The 22,394-nt window shown below is 43.1% G+C and overlaps 1 protein-coding gene across 1 annotated transcript in view; it reads right to left on the bottom strand.

Annotated features, from left to right (window-relative positions):
- The window catches only part of klf5l (Kruppel like factor 5 like), a 30,546-nt gene that overhangs the window by 3,698 nt on the left and 4,454 nt on the right, over window positions 1-22,394 (bottom strand). Inside the window, 3 exon segments of the mRNA XM_034098339.2 lie at window positions 10,127-10,186; window positions 11,857-12,801; window positions 12,804-12,873. Coding sequence (XP_033954230.2) covers window positions 10,127-10,186; window positions 11,857-12,801; window positions 12,804-12,873 — 1,075 coding nt within the window.

Genomic DNA, 22,394 nt, shown 5'->3' with positions numbered 1-22,394 from the left:
CTGGAATTCTCTGCCCTCTGCAATCAGGAATGCAGACACTCTGGACACCTTCAAAAAACACCTCAAACACCATCTGTTCACTCAGGCCTTTGGCATCAACTAATTTACAGTCACTTATTTCCTGCTATTGCTCTGTATGATTATTATTACCTTTTGTTTTGTTACTTCCCATTGTAAAGCGTCCTTGGGTTTCGTGAAAGGCGCTATATAAATTGAAATTATTATTATTATTATTATGTGCAGCACTTTGGCTCCACCAAAAATCGTTTATAAATGTGCTATATAAATAAAACTTGATTTGATTTGACTAACTTTTAATATTTGAATATATTTCAAACTGGAGTAAATGCCAAAATGCCTGGGGGGTTTTCACTGAACTGTGACCTAACATGTGGGGAAATGCTGAACTGAGCCCAGAGGACAAGTCGCTCAGGATTGTGACCTTAACCAACAATTTCTAACCGCTAAATAAAATTTAAAGTGTTGCTATTTCTTTCTAAAGATGCCATGTGGAGTTTCTGACCTGTAGTCGCACTATTGAGTCATTATTTCTGGCGGTTTGTGATTTCTTTTCTCACAGAAGTCGAATGCATTCTGGATAATAAGGTCGGCAGAACTTGTAAAATGGCAGTGCAGAATAACGAGCCAAGTACATCTTAACACGCCACTTCTCCCACCCCTCCCAAACATTGACATTTCTCTGCTCTGCCGCTACATGCCATTGCCAAACAGTGAGCTAATCATCAACACAGAGAAAAAAGATCCGTTCAATAGGCTGCTGTTCAAACAACTGGAACAAAAAGCACGTCATCTTTCACGGAACAGTCCAAGTGAATGGAGTCAGTGAAAGGGAGGAGGCCAAAGAACTGAGATACAAATAACTAAACGATAAAACTCTGATCGAGCTGCTTTACTTAAAGTGGGGTTTAGTACTTTCCAGAACAAGAAGTAAAAGAGTTCATGGCAACAGGGAGGCGTGTGGCGCAGTGGGTAGTGCGTTGGTGTTGGGATCAGGGGAGCACAGGTTCAAACCCCACTGCAGTCAGCATGTCGTTGTGTCCCTGAGACAGGAGAAAGTGCTCCTGTGGGGATTGCCCACAGTTAGTCTCTTTGGATAAAAGCGTCTAACATGTAATGTAATTCATGTTTTTCATGATATAAGGGATCTTGTTTTCTCCAACAAAGACCGATTCATATTCTCTAGAAACACATCTTTTTTGAAAATGAACGATATACATTTATGAGACATAATTGTGCTTCATTGTTGTTGTACCTAAATAAGTATAAAGCGAATGTATTCCCTAATTGAGTCCTTGGCTGAAAACCCCAGCGTGGTGTGAGGATGGAGTGCGTCTGTCTCTGTGGGTCATCGAGGGCTCGTTAACACAGCGGGCCTCGTTAGCGCTGATTAGATAGCTTCTGCTATTGGCCATCAATCACTCAGTGACAGCCATTAGTGGGGCGAGGGGTCCAAAGAACACAAAGGAGGGGTCAGGCGATAAGAACAACTAAAAAATAAGGGCAGCAGAATGTGTTTTTGAGTTAAAGTTAATTTTGATGCAAAACTATTCATTTTTAAAACAACGTCATATTCAATAGTGATTATAAACACTTGTTTCTATACTTTATCCCAACATGATTTAATTGGATAAAGCTACATCATTTATAGATGTTGTGAGATGGGCTATATTCAAATTGCAGAAAGCCAGATATTCGTTAGTCTAAATATGTTTTAAAATACCAGAGATATACTCTCCTACATAAAGTATTCCACAGACTAAACACACATATTGGTTTTGTATAGCTTCTCTTAACAATGAACACTATTATCATTTTAAAACAACAATATAAGTCAAAATAATCCTGCAGCACTAAAACCTGAGCACACACACATCAGAGGCACTCCAGGCTCCAATCAGGACGATATCCTGTTCCTGGAGTGAACCGCTCGTGATGTGTGTGTAGAGGTGGAGAACAAATGTCCCCGTATAAAGAGACGAGGCTCTCGAGCGGCAGGTGTGTTTGGTTTTGCTCTATAGCTGCGCTGTGGGGGTCAAAGCACAGCCGCCTCTCGGAGACTTATTATCCCGAGGGGCGGCAAACAGGCAGGTGAAATACGACACATTCACACACAGAGCAAACACACGTGAGGGGTATATATTCCTAAACGAGCTGCCAAGAGGTCAGGTGGAAACCCCCCCTCGTCCATCTTTCATCTGCCTGCAGCCTACAGTTTGGGAAGACTTACCTGTTGGGTAACTAATTGCCTGTGAAGTGACTGAAGCAGCACTTGAGTGTCTGTTTCATAACAAGATTTTTTAGCACAAAACTGTGGTAGATGGACCATTTGAATATACTGGTTGTAGAGATGTCCCGATCCGATCACGTGATCGGGGATCGGAGCCGATCACGTGATTTTCAAAAGATCGGAATCGGGAGAAAAAAATCGGGGATTGGGAATTCTTTATTTTATAAAATGTTTTTTTTTTTTTTTAATGTTATAAAAACTAAAATGACCATGTTCACGTCTTAAAGTCATCCTGAGGCCTTAGTTTTGGTTTAAAATGACACAACATCATGTATGTGTTGCTTCTCTTGGGCTTGTTTTCAGACCTGGTTGCTTATTTCTCTGAAAGCTGGCAACAGAGTGGGCGCAGTGTCTAATAGTAGCAGTGAGCTAACGAGAGGCTACGTTCAGCTGGTGACTCGGGAGTCGGGACAGAGAAAATTTCAGCAGTTTGGAAGTATTATGAAATTGAAAGCGAAGGCAGTGTCACAGCCAGATGCAATGTTTGCAAGGCGGAGGTTCCGCGTGGTGGAAAGAACAGAGCTACGTTCAACACGACCAATCCAACACGCCGCCTGAGAAACAAACACCAACAACAACACGGCGAGTACACAGCGGCACCTCAGGTATCGGCACTGAAACAACCGACACTTTCAGAGACTTCTAAAAGGAAAGAGAAACTGCCCCAGAACAGTGAAAAGGCCAACACAACAACAGCCAAGATAGCTGAACTCATTGCGTTGGATGACCAGCCGTTATCTGTTACCTTTTTCTCTCTTAATGCATTGCATAAAGATCGTATCGGGAAAAATCGGTATCGGCAGATTGTCAAAATCAAATGATCGGAATCGGATCGGGAGCAAAAAAAGGTGACCGGGACATCCCTAGCTGGTTGTGTTGTGACGAGGGGGAAAACTGAGCTTTGTGTGGATACTGACAAAACTTTCTTGAATACAAATAACATAATACACTTATGTTCCTGCACTTACTTCCTCTGCAGTGATGTTCTAACTATGCACGTTTCTCTCCTGCCACTCTTTCCACATCTTAAAGAAAGAAGGAAATGATATTCTGGCATTTTGAAGCACGTTACCCAACACACACATGGCTATATTCACTTTCTTTTAAAACTGAAAGGCATCAGCTTTCAAAAGACTTTACAGGCATGTATACCTGACGGACAGGTGGCAGAATAAAAAGGGGCCTACTATTATTTCTTTCTCAAACAAAAACTAATGTGTATATATGAATACGTCATAAACCATAATGGACGGACGGACGGACGGACGGACGGACGGACGGACGGACGGACGCACGCACGCACGCACGCACGCACACACACACACACACACACACCAAAACCACACACTCAGAAGTGTACAGACAGCATAACAGCACATTCATCACTCTGGGACAAAACATCTTTTGTTGCAGGCTTATGTGTACTTTGTAAGGATCATATATATTTGCTCTATATGGGGCTTTAAGTCTCTTTGACTCCATGAACCCGCAGCAGGAACATGTATTAACCCCTTATCTTGTAACTGCTGATTCTCCCTATAGGTAACGTTATAACAACTTTAGAAAAGTCAAAATGAAGTTTGTTCAAAGAGGATCCAATCAAAAAAAGAGAACTATTTAGCTTTACTTCAAGAGAAAACGTATTAAAATATTCTAAAATGCTTTTGTTCAATTATAACTACTATATTTCCCTAAATCTTAAGTCTCTTTACATTTCAAATTAGGGCATTTAACTGATGGTTTTACTCTGGCCGACTAAAGAATAGGTTGAACATTTCTTTGACATAATTACATTTTCTAAAAGCAGAACAAAATCTGTCAGTAAAAATAACAGCAAAAAAGTATCCACCCACTCTTAAACGTATTCAGATGTTCAAACCTCTTGTAATGCATACCCTAAATCAGTCCTTAGCCGCGTTCACACTGCGGTACTTTTCCCACAAAGGTTCATGCGAACTTAGTTCATGATCGCGTTCACACCAAAAAGAGCCGGTACTAAAAGTAGTTCATGCGAACCTTTTTACCCCTCTTCTTTGAGAAAAGAGCTATATTCCTGATTGGCTGGGCGGATTGCAAACCACGCCCCGTAAAACTCCCAAAAAGTTTTGTGAAGCCGCCATTTTATTATCCTTGCATTAGCATTATTAGCATTAGCATTAGCCCAGCGCAGAAACGCAGAGAGACTAACTTATGGCAACACAAAATAAAACATGGGAGCGGTGGAGATGAGGAGGTGTCGGCGTTCTGGCGATTTACTCGGAAGGCTTCAGTAGAAGCTGCTGGGAGTCCCAGCAGCTTCTACTGAAGCCTTCCCACAACTCCGGGGACTTCCGGCCGGGGGACTTTGGGCGGCAGTATACGCCGTGAAGTGGTTTGCGGCCTGCCAGTAAACCCAAAGCAGAAGAAGAAGAAGTGACGTCAGCGGCTTCATTTGCCTAATCCACCCCCAGGGACTTTTTTCTGGTGTGAACGCGATCTGTACTGTAAGAGTTCGCATGAACTAAGTTCGCATGAACTAAGTTCGCATGAACCTTTGTGGGAAAAGTACCGCAGTGTGAACGCGGCTCTTCTCAAAGTGTGGTCCGCGGACCACTGGTTGTCCGTGAGCGCCCCCTAGTGGTCCGTGAGTATATTTCACATTTGAAATTAATTAATCAATTTAAGTTTTCCGCACTCTCGTGGGAATATCTCCACAATGGAGCAAGGTTATATATATATTATATATGATATAGCCCAGCGCAACACCTTCATCACACATGTTGCCACTTGTTTGTACCATTTTCAGGCGATGTGTAATCTGTTCTAGAAAAACGATATGTTTTTTGATATTTGTGGAGTTAGGTGGTCCGCGAGTGTTTTTTTATTGGTTAAGTGGTCCTTGGTATGAAAAAGTTTGAGAAACACTGCCCTAAATGACTCTACAACCGTCTGGTATAAAACATCAGAGCATGATACATCTCTGCCTGCTTTAATGAGTCAAAGAGCAAACAACTCCAGGCTCTCCTGGACGCCCATACACTGTTTGTAGACCTCTTAGCTTTATCAGCTCCGTTAGTGTTTGTGAAGAGGGCTGGAGGGTTCCTTAATCAGGCTGATAGCACTTTACACACACATGTACACACACACGTACGCACACTAACACACAGTTACTGCAAGACAACGTGCAAAGCTCAAAATGGCTTCATGGTCAAGGTTGGACCCTCGTAGCGGCGGGTATATTGAGCCACACATAACCACACAACAGATAGTGATGTCCAACAAAGGCACTTTGTTAATGGCAGTCAAAGTATTACAATCCTTTACTTAAGAACATCTGAAGAGAAAATATCGCCCTACAACATTGTTAGTAACATGGCTACCGCTAGCAGCCTTGGTAATGTTACTTTTCAGAGCAAAACAAACTACTGTAGAATACCGAAGAACTACAAATACAGATCTCAGTGATATGAGAGGGGAAGAGTAAACGGTTTCGTTTCTTAGTAATCTAGCATGGTAAAACTAACTTGTTGTATCACTCTCCATCTTTGTCTTTTCATCAACGGAGCTCTTTTGCTTGTTCACCCATAGTGAATAGCTTCAGATACTTCCAAACTGGTAAAATTGGAGCTACAACGGTCTAGTATAGTAGTCCTTATAAAACTAACTTTATACGTGTGCCTCATGTACCAGCAGGCTGAGCGTTAGCCATGAGCAAGTCCCAGGCCAGCATGCATTGTGTGGGACGCAGGGTACGCACTAGACAGGTAATAGAGCTAGCACAAACATTTATATCAAAAGTCTTTGACCTAAGGGGGACAACCTGGACAAATGTAGGGTTTAAGGAGCTTATAAACATAATAACTTAAGGAGAGTAAAACACCTACTAATGTTGAGAACTGCATGACTAGATTTCTCACGAAAAACTAAAAGAGGATTTTTCTCTGAAGTAAAGAAAATGAAACTGATACTTATAAGACACACACTCACGCTGACATGCAGTACACAATCAGATACACACACACACCCACACGCAACTTTCTGATACTATCGCCTTAAGGGGAACAAAAAGACATAAATCTGAATCATTGAGTTGAAATAGACATTCATTGTGTGGATGTTTCACCACATGACAGGGTGTTGATAACACATGTGGATAAATGCTGCTGTAAAGAATCATGACATGGATGAATACATACGTCTTTTGGCTGTTTCACAGAAGAGTATTGTGGGGGAAACTTCTGAAGCAATTGGAGTCAGGACTCAGAGAGACACGAGGAGCGCTGGAGCTTTGATGGCAAATACTGACGGTTTATTTGGAGTGACGGAGAATTCACAAGACAGGTGGTGTGTCACGAGTTGACAGCGGTTGCCAAACCAATTCTGAAGAACTCTTTCTGCAGCTCGAGGTTTTAACTTGTTCAGAGTGTAATACTCAACATTCTTTATCAGCGAGACTAAAGCAATATGGACCCTGAATCTAACTAGAGCTCTCGTCTATAGGAAAGAATGTGCGCCAGGGACCCTACGTCCCTGAACAGGAAACTACCTCATGGCTGCTTGTGCTCTGTCATAGACTGGCAACAACAATGCGCCCAAGCTGCTCCTCCTTAAGAGAGATAGCAGCAACACCCCAGGCCGTAGACCTATGCCACGGGAAAGGAGACAGTGAGAGGAGAAAATTATGAACTGTGTCAAAGGTTGAATACCTAAGCAAATTATTCCCTAACAAGTATGTATGCACACAAAGGTACACACTAGCAGAAAGGATCAGCAGATGGATTTACAGAGAAGTTACTGCCAACGTATTTTTCTCTTTAAGCAAACACAAAGTAGTTTCAGCTTCTCAGTGTGTGGATTATCTGTTTTAGAGTCTGCTAAACTAAACGTGTTTGGGTTTTTGGACTGTGATATATCTTTTTCGATATATATTTATATTGAAAAACATTCCTAACCTAGACACCATTGGTGCCTGCATTGGCCTTTAAATATTAAATCATGTACTAATGTGAATTTAAAGATTGAATTATATTTTATCCGTAGGTCTGTCCATGACTGTTAGGCAATAAGAAAATCAACTTTAAGCCAATGTAAAGAGTCAATGTGCGTGATGTTATCTTTTATATTTGCTGTGGATAGGAGACTGGCTGCAGCATGTATGATTTGGAGGTGTGAACAGGCTTTAACACTCAAGATGGCAAACAGTGAGCTAAATTAATCACTGCTGGGAAAGATAAGGCATGAATAGCTTTGCACAAGTAAGAGAATTGGGAAAAAACATTCATTTTTAAGCAAACAGCATCAGACTACCTTTATCCTGCCTACTTTCTAGAGCACAGATTAGAGTCAAATATAGGCTTAAAATAGGTTGTCAGTTTTCAAATGTCCTTATAAACGTGAGTTCAGGGAGCAGATGTATACTTTATATACATTTTTGCAAGAAAACAATAGTGTGGACAAAATAAAGGGGACCTAGGACAGAGCCTTGAGGTATTCCACAGCTTAAGTTACAGACTGACCCTTAACAACAATGAGGTTTCTGTTTTAGAGATAAGATATGGGGTTAACATCTATCCAGATCACCATGTTTGTGCAGGATTTAGAGACAGTAATAAGAGAAAAAGGCTGTGGAAGAATGAAGATCTAAAGTAAGAGAAAGTTGTTTCTGAACATGTTAAACGTATGAGTCATCCTGAACTGAATGAAAAGAACAGAATAGGCAAGCCAGGTTTTGCCAGTTGGAAAGTGAAGCCTCTTAGTGAGATTCAGAGTGACCAGGATGAGTAAACCAGGGCGTTCACTTTTTGCACAATCCGTAAACACGAGGCAGTTTTATACACGTTTTCAGACTGTCTACACGTGGCGCAATTATCTGTTGAACTGTACAATCCTATTGATATTCAATCTTAGAAGTTGCATTGAGACTTAACTCTATTTTGTGAATCAAAAGCCAATTGGATATCCTTGAAACTGTTGCACATTTCAACTCAGTGGTGGTCGGTCCCTAAAATACTTTCAATGAGCAACAAAAAGAAGAACATTAGTTCAGACACATGCCTTCAGGGAACAGTGGACAGTTTGCTTACAAGTTAATACAACATTTCTCCTCCGGGCACTTAATAATTGGACAGCTGTGCACTGACCACAGAATGATTCAACCACTGACAATGTGGTGCGTCAAAGACAAAGTCAGACTGTTTGCGTGAAAATTGTCGACACACTCCTAAATTGTCTCTCTTGCTCTCTTGTATTGTTCTCACTTCATATTTTACAGTCTGTTTGTCTTTTGTGTTGCTGTATCCTGCTGCAACAACTGAACTTCCCCCAAAGGGATCCATAAAGTTTCCGCTTATCTATTTATGACAATCCGTTTCTATTTGCACATTCATTCATTTGTTTCTCTCTGCAGCTTTTATCGCATGAGTAAATCTCTAAAATCCAGGTCTGAGGCTTCTGGGAAACCCACAGGTTTTATGTTACAGAAGGGAATCACATCGAAACCAGCCTTCCCCCATTCTGCAAACCCCCTCCTTCCTCCTATTGCATCCTCTGAAAAGAGACTGAAGAGCAGGAGTAACTGGTTTGGCCTTTTGCTTTAACAGCACGTCTTCCCTCTTTTTTTTCTCCTTCCTTCATCCTGCCCTCCTCCCTCCCTCCTTTGTTCAACCTCTCTTGGGATCTCAGAGGACAGGTATGAGCATGTATAAACACAACGGACAGAAAACAAAAACTCTTGAGCAAACCAAATGTTGCTTCTATGATGTTTTTCCTCTTCATTGTGTTATTTACCTCTATTATAGTAACTGGGTGTATCGAAACTGGCGTGGGGACAAAATATGCAGTTTAAAAATAAACAAGCTGAAGCCAAATTAGTTAAATGTCACGTTGGAAAGCTTGTGAGTTAACCGTCGCTAGTTTGCATATGTGGACAGAAAAGCTAAATAAATACAACAGATGTGTACATTTGTGCAAAAACACAACTGGATGAAGACCCCATAAAATACACACACTTTGGACAAAAGTTTCATGAAATTGCATTGTGCACAAGAATGCTTGTTTTTCCTCTCCATACAATAGAGTAAAGTTGTATTTTTTACTATTTTATATCAGACAGACATCTGTCAGTGATTAATTCTCTTAACGGCAAAACCAGTCACCTGTGAGCACTGCTGGGCAGTGGCGTAACTATCGACGGTGCAGCCGCTGCAACGCACTGAGGCCCAGAGCCGGCCATTTTTGTTGTTGTGGGGCCCCAATGGCATTGACCGTTTCGCGCAGTCTTCAAAGTAACCAAGCAACCTAAATTCATTTGTAATTTGTCTGTTTGCTCCCTTTCATGTCATGTGATACCTTGCGTGACGAGGGAACCATTTAATCAACCTGTACTGTACTGTAGCTAGCAGCAGCAAGTTCGGCAGCATTATAAAAAATATCATAGCTTGCATTTATAATGTCCAGCAAACCAAAGCACAAGAGCAGCGCTCAAAAGAGGAAGGACAAGAGAGAGTGTATGTCCGTGCGTGTGTGAGCGCATCAGCATGCGCTTATGTTTGGGGCGATGGGGGCCCCAAAACAACATTTGCACCGGGGCCAATCACAACCTTGTTGCGCCACTGCTGCTGGGGTAGGTGAGTACAACACAAAATCTGCCAGATTATCCCCTACTGTGTTTAATGAAGCTTTGTGCTAATTCATGCATAACGCTGAAGGAGCATCTGCAGCAAGTTATTGGCATTAGCTGCTTCAAAGTCAGTGTCTTTGAACTGCATGTAGATAAAGACAGTGATGTGCAATGTGATGTCATCTTGTGTCAGTTAAATCCACAGAGGAGTGTTTTCTTACCTGTGTGCGTCCTTTGGTGAGCCTTCAGATGGGAGCTCTTTGTGTAAACTTTGGTGCAGCCTGAAAATAAATCACAGAGAGAGTTAGATGGATGCCCGGCTGACTGCGGAAAATGTGCTCACCTGACGCTAAGTTTAACCTGGCCATAAAGCTGTTAACAAGCAGAAAAAGTGCTGTCTTTTGAGTTGTTTTTCACCTGTGACGCAGTGGAAATGGTACTTAACACAGGACAACTCAATCACATGTGTAGACATCTTTGGCAAGTGAACCCAGAAGGAGCATTTCAAACAATTGCCCTCCAGGTTGAATAAAAGACTCAATGTTTTTCCAGTGGGTTTTAAAGAATGTTGGCAACCCAGTTATTGTTTCTTTGATATTAAAGAGAGGCATTGTGTTACTGAAAGATTTGCATATGTGTTTTTGCTTTGGCAGTTGAGCTTATTTACACAACAGGGACATTGGTTGAAAGCAATCCGAACCAACTTGCTGAAGTGGTAGTGTTGTGACTTGCTTTCATTAGTTTCATTTTTTGTGTGAAGTAAGCCTTTAAAAAGTCCAGGAATTCGTGCAGGGCTCGTTGAAAAAAAAGGCTGGTTTAGTATCTTCACTTTTAACTTGCAAAAGAAAAGAAAAAGGGGCTGCTGATCCCCTAAAATACATCATGTAAAAATAAGTATACTGCCAGATATCTCACATTTGTAGGCAACTGGTAGAATGACCTGGTTGCTAATTACACTGAACAAAAATATAAACGCAACACTTTTGTTTTTGCTCCCATTTTTCAAAGATCTAAAACATGTTCTATATACACAAAATAACCATTTCTCTCAAATATTGTTCAAAAATCTGTGATAGTGAGCACTTCTCCTTTGCCGAGATAATCCATCCCACCTCACAGGTGTGGCATATCAAGATGCTGATTAGACAGCATGATTATTGCACAGGTGTGCCTTAGGCTGGCCACAATAAAAGGCCACTCTGAAACGTGCAGTTTTGCTTTATTGGGGGGGTCTGGGGGGGTCCGAAAACCAGTCAGTATCTGGTGTGAGGGGTAGGGTTAGGGTAATGTTGTGAATCGAGTGGCCTGTGTTCGTCGTCCATTACATACGCCTGCCCATACCATAACCTCACCACCACCATGGGCCACTCGATTCACAACATTACACTAACCCTTACCCTTACCCTAACCCTACCCCTAACCCTACCCCTAATCCTACCCCTCACACCAGACACTGCCTGGTTTTTCGGACCCCCCCCCCCCAATAAAGCAAAACTGCACGTTTCAGAGTGGCCTTCTATTGTGGCCAGCCTAAGGCACACCTGTGCAATAACCATGCTGTCTAATCAGCATCTTGATATGCCACACCTGTGAGGTGGGATGGATTCTCTCGGCAAAGGAGAAGTGCTCACTATCACAGATTTTTTCAGATTTGTGAACAATATTTGAGAGAAATGGTTATTTTGTGTTTATCGAACATGTTTTAGATCTTTGAGTTCATCTCATGAAAAATGGGAGCAAAAAAAAAGTGTTGCGTTTATATTTTGTTCAGTGTACATGCTTAGAAAAAAATATATGTTTTCTTGCCCCCAAGGGACACATAAAATGTATTTATTTATTCCACACATGGCAGTTATTTTAAAACAAAACATGTACACTTATGCTGGTTTATTTATAGCGCATGGTGGAAAATAGGGACAATTGTGAACATTTCTTTTGGACTAAAACCGACCTTGGAAGTCACAGAAGTGGATCCTCCTCTTCTCCAGCTCCGGGTTGTTCCGCCTGTTGTATTTGGGGCCCGTCAGGACCCCCTGGCCGTGTGTCATCAGCATGGCGTGTGGAGACAGCCCCGTCACCTTCATCCCTCCCAGGCGCTGCTGGTAGGCCAGGTGGAGCTGCGGCGCTAAACTCAGCAGCTCCGCCTGATTGTCTGGACTCCCCGGCTGAGAGTTGGGGGGGGACGGGGGCAGGCTGTGTGGCGCTGTGTGTGACGGAGAGGCTTGGTAATAACCATGATGCTGCTGCACCTGGTGCTCGGCCATCATGTAGTTGCCGTTGTTTGTCTGCAATGCGACGTTGCCAAGGTTCAGCATGGTCCTGCCGCTCGCCGAGGCGTGTGTTGACGGGCTGCTGTGGGACAGAGTCATGGTGAGGTCCCCACAGCCGGATAAAGGCATGCTGTAGACCTGCGACTGAGGGGCCGGGGGGCCGATGTGGAGCTCCGTGTCCATATTGTGCTGTTGCTGGTGCTGGTGCTGTTGCTGGTGCTGGTGCTGTTGCTGGTGCTGTTGCTGGTGCTGGTGCTGTTGCTGGTGCTGTTGCTGGTGGTGCTGTTGCTGGTGGTGTTGGGACGATGTGGACACATTCACTAACCCTGAGCTCATGTCTGGTTTGATGAAGACGTTGTTGACGACAGGCGGCACGCTGAACACGGAGGTGAAGTCGGGCAGGGCCTGGGTGCTGGAGGAGGTGATGGAGCAGGGCACCTCCAGCCCGGGCTCCGTCTTGATCTGCTGCACCGACAGAGTCTTGTTGTTGGGCCGGTAGAGGCCTGTGCGGAGGTGGGTGGTGTTGGGGAGGATGACGTTGATGTTGAGGCTGTAAGGAGTCACACTTTTGTCGTCCGAGAAGAACTCGTCGACCAAGGAGGCGCTGCCTCGTCGGTGCTTCCTTCCGCTGTGTCGATCAGGTTGCTCAGCAGAGGACCGTTGACCTCCGGCAGGTATTTGTCCAACTCTAATCGAATCTGAGAAGAAACAGAAGACAGAGAAACATTAAAGGAGGAGTTCAACATGTGTAGCAAAACTGCAACTCACGGCAACCCTCGGGTGGATACCTGGTTTTAAAGTAGTTATTTTATACAACCTTCTCTTCACTAAGTAATTCTCCCAGATTTCTTTGCATGCATAAACATATGCTTTACACCTGAGCATGTACCTGTCAGAAAGCGAGCCCACCACCATTTAAACAGAACAACCCTAGCAAACTAGTTTAAGAACACTGAGGTGCGTCCAAGAACTGGAATCAAGAGAAAACAATCTGTGTGACTAAGAAGGGTCATTTACACGAAACCCTACCAAAAACTTGAGACAATAGAATTTGGAACTTCTTTCTCTAAATGCGGACACAAACATTTTCAGACAAATTCAAACAACTGTATATAATGCTGCACCAGAGTTTGTGGGTTTGTATCTCATTTCCTGTTAAAATCCTGGAATCATGCTGGGTAAAAACAGCCTGCGAGCGAGTTCAGGCAGTCAACTCCAGCACCAATGATACATCAACACGTGACGCACCTCGTCCCTCTGACAACAACCAACCATTCTCCTAAACATGCCGCTCTATTTAAGCTGCCAGGTCTTCCTGCCTCTGCCTCGCTATGCTGTGTTCACTTGCTACTGCTACGTTCATGTTGCTGCTGCTCGTCTGCCCCACCACCACCCCAGCTTCCACCCAGCTTCCACCCCAACTTCCACCCCAGCTTCCACCTCACCACCACCACCCCAGCTTCCACCCCAACTTCCACCCCAGCTTCCACCTCAGCTCCACCCCAGCTTCCACCTCAGCTTCCACCCCACCATCCACCCCAGCTTCCACCCCAGCTTCCACCCCACTTCCACCCCAGCTTCCACCACACCACCCCAGCTCCACCCAGCTTCCACCCCACCATCCACCCCAGCTTCCACCTCACCACCACCCCAGCTTCCACCCCACCATGGCTTCCACCCCACCATCCACCCAGCTTTTAAGAAACGATAAAGAACATGTTAAGAAAAGCTGATACCAAGACTTCCTCCTCCTTTCTTCCCATGCTTGTTTCTCAGTCCAGTTTGACGAACAAATCGGTTCAGACCAAAACACATTAACACGTTTTATTTTGTGTTTCACTCAACTCATAGATTTAAGAGATCAAAACAGTCCGGTAGCTGCCGACTAGGTTATAAAACCGATTTGCGTTCTTCACATAAACACACTATTATCCAACAGTCTCACTATTACGCACCACACATTTCGGTATTCATGTTAAAGGTGACTCCAGCTATTTCTGTACACCACATACAACTGAACAATACAACAAGCTAAATCTGAAGACAGCTGTTGTTGTTTCATGATGTTTCTGGGGAGATGCAACTGTCAAACAAATCTGATCAGATCTGCTTTTGTTGCATGTGATAACGGTGTGGAAACACTGCATGTGTGGATATACAGAGAGAAGTTTCTTTAAGCAACACGTCTAGACAGGTTGAGGGGGGTATGGGGAAATAGATAGCAGGTATTTAAGGTATTATCTGATCCTAATCCTGATAAGTTGTGTGTGTGTGTGTGTGTGTGTGTGTCATTCAGAGTCTATGAAGCGAGCATCTCTCCCTTAGAGGTGCACAAACCGTTAAATTAAGGATCTCTTCTGCAGACCACACACATTAACACACACCCACACAAGTAGGCAATTTTACAAACGCACACAAGAACACAAACAGAGTTCCCTCCATGGGTGTGGCAGATGGAGGCGATTTGAAGCGTGAAAAAAGCAATCAGTCAAACCAAAACAAAAGGCTGAAGGCATGATAACGACGCAGCGAAACTTAAACACTGTCGGGTAAAAATAGACCTGCCAGACAAATGTGATCCTCCGTGTGACAGCTGATACCCGGCACTGAAGACGGCATGAGGAAACGGAGGGAGAGCAAAGGAAGCAAGATGGCAGCTACTAATGAAACTGGGGCTGAAGTCCAATAGTCCATTTAGCTTAGGAACCTTCCTAAAGGAGTGAAATGACCCGGAAGTCCCTCAGTGGCAGCCATGATAAGTGCCGTTCCAATTCTCCAAATGAAAGGAAAGGAGGTTTCAAACTTCCTTTATAGCCTCCTTTAGCTTAGGAACCACTGGACCTCCCTAACCGACAAGAGAGGAGAAAATGCTGCCCCACAATGCATTGCAGCCGCAGCATTTGCCGTCACTCAACAGTCGGCCGTTCACGGAAACAACCGATTATGACCGAGAAATGATATCATGAAAGTTACGGTGCTTATTAAGCATTTTAAAACGTATGTGGTAAGTTGGCAAAGTGCTTTGTTCTGAACGTTCATCAGTATTATAATCAAAGAGAGAAATATGAACGTTAGTTTTTACTGAAATGATCAAATAAAGTCAACATTCAGTCTTCACTGAGGTGTGGGTTTGTTCAACTTCTAAAAGATGTTTGAATGGTGATATACACAGTGATAGATGTTAAGGACTAACGTTTATAATAAATACATCTGTATTGATTTAAGATCTTTAGTTCATACAATCATACGTATTGGGATCATTGGTTAATGTGGACCGGAGGGAGAGGGTGACGAGCATAAGTTTCACTTTCCTTTTTGATTTCAATTCCAACTTTGGTCCTGAAGAATATGTTTCTCTGTTGTTCATAAAGCAAAGCAGCAGCATCAGAGCACGGTGCAGAGTCTCCAGATGAGTTCACAGTAGTCCCTCGTTCTTATTGAACATCCATGTTGTAGTCCGCTGTATAGAAAACTGTGGTTTCCATGGTTACCCCACAGCAGCAGACGCACACAATGACGTCCGCTGGCGCATCATAAACACGTCGGTTAGTGAAAGTGCATTCGGATTCTCTAAAGTACCACAGTCTCTTCTCCTAAGTCCTTTTGAATTCTCCTATCCACTATCCCTTAACCCCGTGACCTTTCACTCAGAGGTCAAGGAATAGGAGATAGGGTTAGAACTTAGGAGCTGATCTTTGGACTATTCGACTGCAGCCTGGGGCTCGTGTGAATGCAGCGGATAATGTGATCGGGAGTTAGTTGATAAGGAAGGAACATTTGATGCTCCTGCCGTCATGAAACGTATCATTTTGCATGTCAGTTGTGTACAATGCATGTTTGATACAGGGCTTACTTGTTGCTACTTTTATGGCACATTTCCACTGCAGCGGGGTAGCCCCGTTTAAGCGTCCCTAAGCGTCCTCGCTCAGGCCTCGGGCTGCCTCGCTGGCCGTCCGAGGCCGTGGCGCATTTCCATTACAGTTTAGAACCTGGGGTAGCAATGCAGTGTAGGCGGGGCATCTGTGCAGGGACATCCTGGAACACTTTCACATTTCGAGTTGTTCCGTCGAGCTCCCGCTGGATTTTATCATCCCCAATGAGATGTAGGAACGTCAAAAAATGCTGCAAGCTTGCTTCTAGATATATATGCGACGCTAGGGATGATCTCGCGCACGATCTTGTGACGATTCTCTCTGACCAATCAGCAGTCGAGAGTGTTGACGTCACTAGTTCAGCCCTGGCCGGATAGAACCACGATTTTATGGGGCCGGAAAAAGAGGGAAAAAGTACCCGCTAGCCGGGGGCTATATGGACTGGCCTGGCCGCTTGAGGACGATTAAGGACGCTTAAACGGGGCTACCCGCTGCAGTGGAAATGCGCCATTAGACCACTGTTGCAAAAACCTATTTTTCACCTTGCTAAAATAACAGAATAGTTATCAAAAGAACTATAAAACACATGGTATTGCATATTACTGAAAAGTATCTTAATGATTAGATTGTGTTAGTCCTTGATACAAAGGAAGTGTGTAAGTACAAATATGTATGCAACTGTATGTATGATGTCCTATAACAATACAACGTTCTTATCGTATTTTTTATAAATCAGCAGTGTCATCAGCAACACCCACAACTATTAAATGATGCTGATTTTGAAGTAATAATTAAATCAATGTAAACCCCACTGACCTGAGCGACCCTTAATTAAGAAGCAGATTGAGTTTCTAAGTTATCTGACCATCAAGAAACCCTAACACAGAGTGAACAGTGGAGTTCTGATTGTTGGACAAATGACCCGCCGAGGTGCTGACGTGTTGGAGGACGAGTCGAGCAGCAGGGGTTCCTGTTTCAACACCTCATTGTGCAGCGCAGCTCCAAGTGCCAGCTCCGTCAACACACACATCAAAACACATCCCTCCAGCAATAATCTGCCCATACATTTCCATACACACACTTGGAAGGTTATTGCTCTTTGCATATGTGAATGTGGGTTTTTTTCATGCGTGCGTTCAAATACTGTACATTGTTGGACATGTCATGTGGTTCAATTGTTAGCTTAATACTTTCCCTTTAGGTGCCTTTTAGAGTTTGAATGTAACATCAATGTTAGTCAGTTCATTAAGTATGTGTACTGTTTTAAACAGATATAATATTTGCAGTTAATATTTGCAAAAGGTATCTCGTTGTTGCACAAAGGACAGAAGCTTTCGAGGCTTGTGCAAACTTCAGTGTTCAGTAAAAACAGCATCGATTGCACTTTTTCTTCGGGAGTTGGTGCATCTATGCGGGAGTGTCCATGTAAGCACGCGGTGTGTTTATTCAGTTTTGCCGCAGGGTTAATAGATGTCCATCATATTTTGTCTCCGGTGAACTCACACCACCTTGTCATCAGTGCAATCTGAGCACTCGCTGGAAATAAAGTCCTGGGTATTTACCGAGGGGGAAAAGAGAAAACAAAAACAGCCTCTCTGTTCCCTCGCTCTGAGGCTCCTGTGTTCCCCTCACAAACAGCCCTGTGTCGCTGTGACCCTGCGCTGCCCTTGGTCATCTAGCTTTCTGTGGATCACTGCTACTGTCAACCTCTGCTCGCCGACTGCCCGCTTCCTTTCTCGCCGGGGACGTGCACAGGTACGGGCTATTGTTGCCCGGGCAACGGCCCGTTTCCCCTTTTTGGCTGACCTGCCCCTCTGGAGAGAGCGAGAGGTTTTTTTTTCTTTCTGTTGTGGTCGAATCAACATGATGAGCCCACAATTAGTATTGTGTCTCGCTGCGGGAAACACACCAGCTTCATTTTTCTACTTCTTCTCCTTCTTACATGTAATTGCCCGCATGGTAAACTCCCTCAACGGGGCCGCTCGCTCTCTTCTCTTGATCTCAGAGAACACTTCACTGCCCGCTTCATTGTGGGATTTCTGCCATGTCTCTACTTTAAACTTGACCATCTCTTAAGTTATGGAATACTAAATAAGTAATTAGATACCTTACAAATTACTGCGCTCATAAAGAATGATAAGAATAAGAACAATGCGTATTGAACTGGTTTCATTAATTAGTGAGTTTATTTAAGGTAATTATAGAAGCCCTATTTTATCAGTATGTCTGCAATGATCAAACTACATTGATTGTCCCCATTTTTTCTTTAGTAGTTTCTAACATTAGATATTTTAATGAGATATGGACATTTTAAAAATCAAGTCACCGAATGCAAGTAGTTGCCTTAGCTTATTTTGTTATGAGATGATGATGGGAATTACTGTTCAAATTAGTTAATGTAATAATCGTTTTGGTCTTATTATTTTTTTTTTCGGGGGGGAGGCCCTTTTTCCAGTTTCGAGCCCCTCAAGTGTCTGTGCACGTCCCTGGTTCTCGCCATTGTCATATTTGGCAATTGTTTGCGCTGTAAAGATGATATTATGCAAAGAAAGGTTGATGCTGAGCGCCGTGTGCAGTATGACCGCAAAAGTTAGGCTTTTTACACTTTTATAAGTTTACACCTCAAATAAACGTGTCAACATCTTCGTTTATGTGTCTGCAGGCAGGTCGGAGATATGCTAAAGGTATAACAAGGCATGTCAAATAAAATCATTAGAACGTCTTGTAAGATTGATGCACTTGTTTTCTTTTGCATTTTTTAAGTTTGTTCAGGAACCCTTCCCTGAATTGAAGTGGTTTAATTCAATACCTCCTTCCCTCTCTAAAATCTGTGCAAATAGAATCACAGCTGTTCACAAACAGTATATCTCCACCATTTCCATCCTATAAACATTACAGATGATAAAGGGAGAACCTGGTGAGGTTCAGTGTCTTGGTAGTGAAGTTAGCGCTCCTCAACACGTTGCACAAGAGGCACAGCAACCTCAAAGGAAACTAGTAGATGAACTACGATTGCAAAATGTCTTTGTATGATTTTATGTGGAAAAAAAGAGAATATCTCCGGCCCAAGGCTTAGTTAATAATTGGAGAACATGTACAACTGCTATGAGTCCTTCTGCCGATAACAAACTCTCTTATCAGCTCTGCTCAGCTTTATGAGATGGAGTGGGAGTTTCCACACTCAAATCCATCCGTAAGATCTCCTCATGTTCAGCCGTGTTGCAGCACACAGGATATACTTATTCACACTGTTATCTTTTGGACAATTACATCATAATACTTACAGCCACTTGATACAAAGCAGATTTTGCTGACATGTCAGGCTGACTTTTTAAATGTGTGCAATGTTACACACAATAGCAACAGACATTGTGATTCCCTGATTAACTAAGGGTTGTGATACTGTCGATCAACAGGATTTGACGTCACACTAAGACTTTTGACTTTGGATTAGTTAATCGACAGATTTCTGAATGTTTCTCCGCATAAACGCAATACAATACATCTTGGAAATAAGTCAGTCAGCAGGTAGAAGGCATAAAAGCTACTAAATAAATCTAAGTCAACTAGCTACAACTCAACTAAGACAGGGTCAGTCCTAATGAAATCGCAAAAGTTCAACATATCCATATTTTTCCTCCAATTTCATCTGTGCCGATTCATCACATATTCAACAAATGCATTGACTGGTAGATCTTTTAAACCATCCAGCATCGCTATGTTCAGCCTTTGTCTCTCCTAACTACAAAAACATTTCTTTCCTTGATATATCTCACATTAGCTAATTTAGCTCAACAGGTGTTTAAACCACATCTGTCAGCCTCATACAGAAGTCATCTTAGTTCAGATAAACAACCGAAGCAGCACTTTGACCCGTCTCTGCTTAATCTGACCCAAAAGCCTCCCAGCTACGAGGTCTGGAGCTATCTCCCCCTGCTAATTGCAAAACAAATGGCAGCATCTGCACACCACTTTGTCTTTATGGCTCTCAGGAATGCAGAGAAACGCTGGCCACTCGCCTTTGGATCTCCATAAAAAAAACTGAACTGATAGTGCCGGGGCCCCCGGTCTGCTCGCTGTGAGCCGAGCAGAAATCATGGCGAAACCTTTGAGACCGTGGAGACGTTTTATGGCCGCTGATGGAGGGCGAGATATGGAGGTTTCACGGGACAGCGATGAGGAACACCTGAGGTGACTGGCGGCTGAACTAAATCACGTGTTCTGGGAAAGTCTGGTCAAGTTTGATAAAACGTATTTACACACAGTGTCCATGAATTATTATATGTTTACATGCTTTCTCGATATACTGTATGCACATCAATCTTTATAGATAGATAGATAGATACAACTTATTGTCGTTACGTAGTACAGGTACCATGTAACGAAATGGTTTTTCTGCATTTGACCCATCCTAGTGTTAGGAGCAGTGTGCTGCCATTATGTACGGCGCCCAGGGAGCCGTGTAGGGAACGGTGCCTTGCTCAGGGACACCTCGGTAGCACTTGGTTTTTCCGGGACTTGAACTTGTGACCTTCCAGTTGCCAAGCCAAGTCCCTATCGACTTCGCCACCACCACCCTATATATGATTGGTGACATGAACCAGCACATCTTTGCCATCAATCATGGTTTAAATGAAGATAACGGCAACATCCTTATATTCAGGTCGACAGTTTGCCCAAACAATAACCTCTCTTGCGTCTCAGCCTTTCCTGTGCCTTGTTTTCTTGCCACTCTTTGTTTAATATTCTCTCAGAAAACCGAAAAGGTCCTCTCAAATGTAGTCGGGGGGGGATCGAGAGTTACTCTACTGGTATTCTGATTTCCATTGGATAGTCGCTGTGAATAAGAGATATGAAATCCACTTCAGTGCTGCACAAAATGATTACATTTTCCTTGTTTGATAATAAGTTTTTTCAGACTTAGTTGTTTGGTCTAAAATGTCAGAGAAATTGTGGAAAATGTCAATTTCCAAACGCCCACGATGACTTTTCTGTAGCGTTTTAAAACCTCAGTAAACGAAGTGAGAATCCAGTAAATATTAACATTTGAGCATTTTGATTAAACAACATAGAAATAACTCAAAACAAACAACTCCAAACAGATTTATCTATTTAATTTAATTATTCGAAATTCATTTATAAGGTGATAACTAATCAATACATATTTGCAGCTCTACATTAAACATACTTCAATCGGAGTTCAAAAATGAATGAAGAAACGTAAAATCAAGTCAACAATGTCTTCCGTTGAGACAAGAGACTTGTTGGTTGACGATGTGGACAACCACACCCTGTATCTAAATGTTCAGAGATATTAAAAGATTCTTGTGTCTCACCACAGAATGACTTCACCTTTTGCTTTCACTCACCAGAGCACTTTACGCAGACGGATTAAAAAGGGTAAACAGTGGCAGTCATTACAGAGATTCAGTGTTTCCCGACCACAGGATTTATGATCAGCAGAACAGGACTGTCTGCGGGCGGCCTGTGTTGTCTGCTATTGAGACACCGCCGGGCATTATGGGTAGTGATGACTTCAGGAGACCAAACAATTTGAACAGAGAACGGAGTCAGATGATGAATCTCCGGAAACTCACTCTCTTATCTGCTGATGGACTGCAGGAGGGACATATATAACATACTTGTTTATGGGCAGGTTATATCATTGTATGCCAATATGATGCATTCACCGCAGCTGAACCAAAAGGCAGCTGATAAAATATTTAATTTGCATATTTTTACTATACTGTAGGTGTTTGCTTGAATATAAAAGACATATTTAATAGTGTTGCTAAAATGTATTCCTACAAAAACTGAAGGCAAGGGGAGTAAGTATCAGTGGCAGCTTAGCCCAGCATTTTGAAGTTGTGGATCTGGGGGGGGGGGGGGGCAAGTTCATGAACTGTGAACTTGCCGGAGCCTCGCAGCTGGACCATATCGTCTCGGCTGGGCTACTCTTCATGCTGACGAAGGATCGCTTCTTCTTCAGGGCAGGGAAGGCTACACAGTACGCAGGCTGTACGTGAAACATCCGGGGCTTGAGCCCAAGTGGCCACCCCCTAGCGCCGCCACTGGTAAGTATGTGTCGCTGTACACTGCTTTTTCTCATTCTATTGATGAATTTGCAGAACAGCTTTAAGCAGTACTTGCTGCGTTCACATGATACATGACTTTTAGCTGAGGGTTTTGTCATGTGATACCAAATCAATGAAAGCAGCAGAAAAGGGGACCAGCAAAAGTCCATAAATGAAAAGCTTGAACTCTCCTTATGCCAATGCCCAATTAGTAAAGAAAAGAAGTCTAAACTATCCAAGTGTTTGACTCACATCACCAATCAGTGAGGGAGC

Source organism: Pseudochaenichthys georgianus, chromosome 14, assembly GCF_902827115.2.
Source record: "Pseudochaenichthys georgianus chromosome 14, fPseGeo1.2, whole genome shotgun sequence".
NCBI lineage: Eukaryota > Metazoa > Chordata > Actinopteri > Perciformes > Channichthyidae > Pseudochaenichthys > Pseudochaenichthys georgianus.
This window is presented reverse-complemented; position numbering and strand designations above follow the sequence as displayed.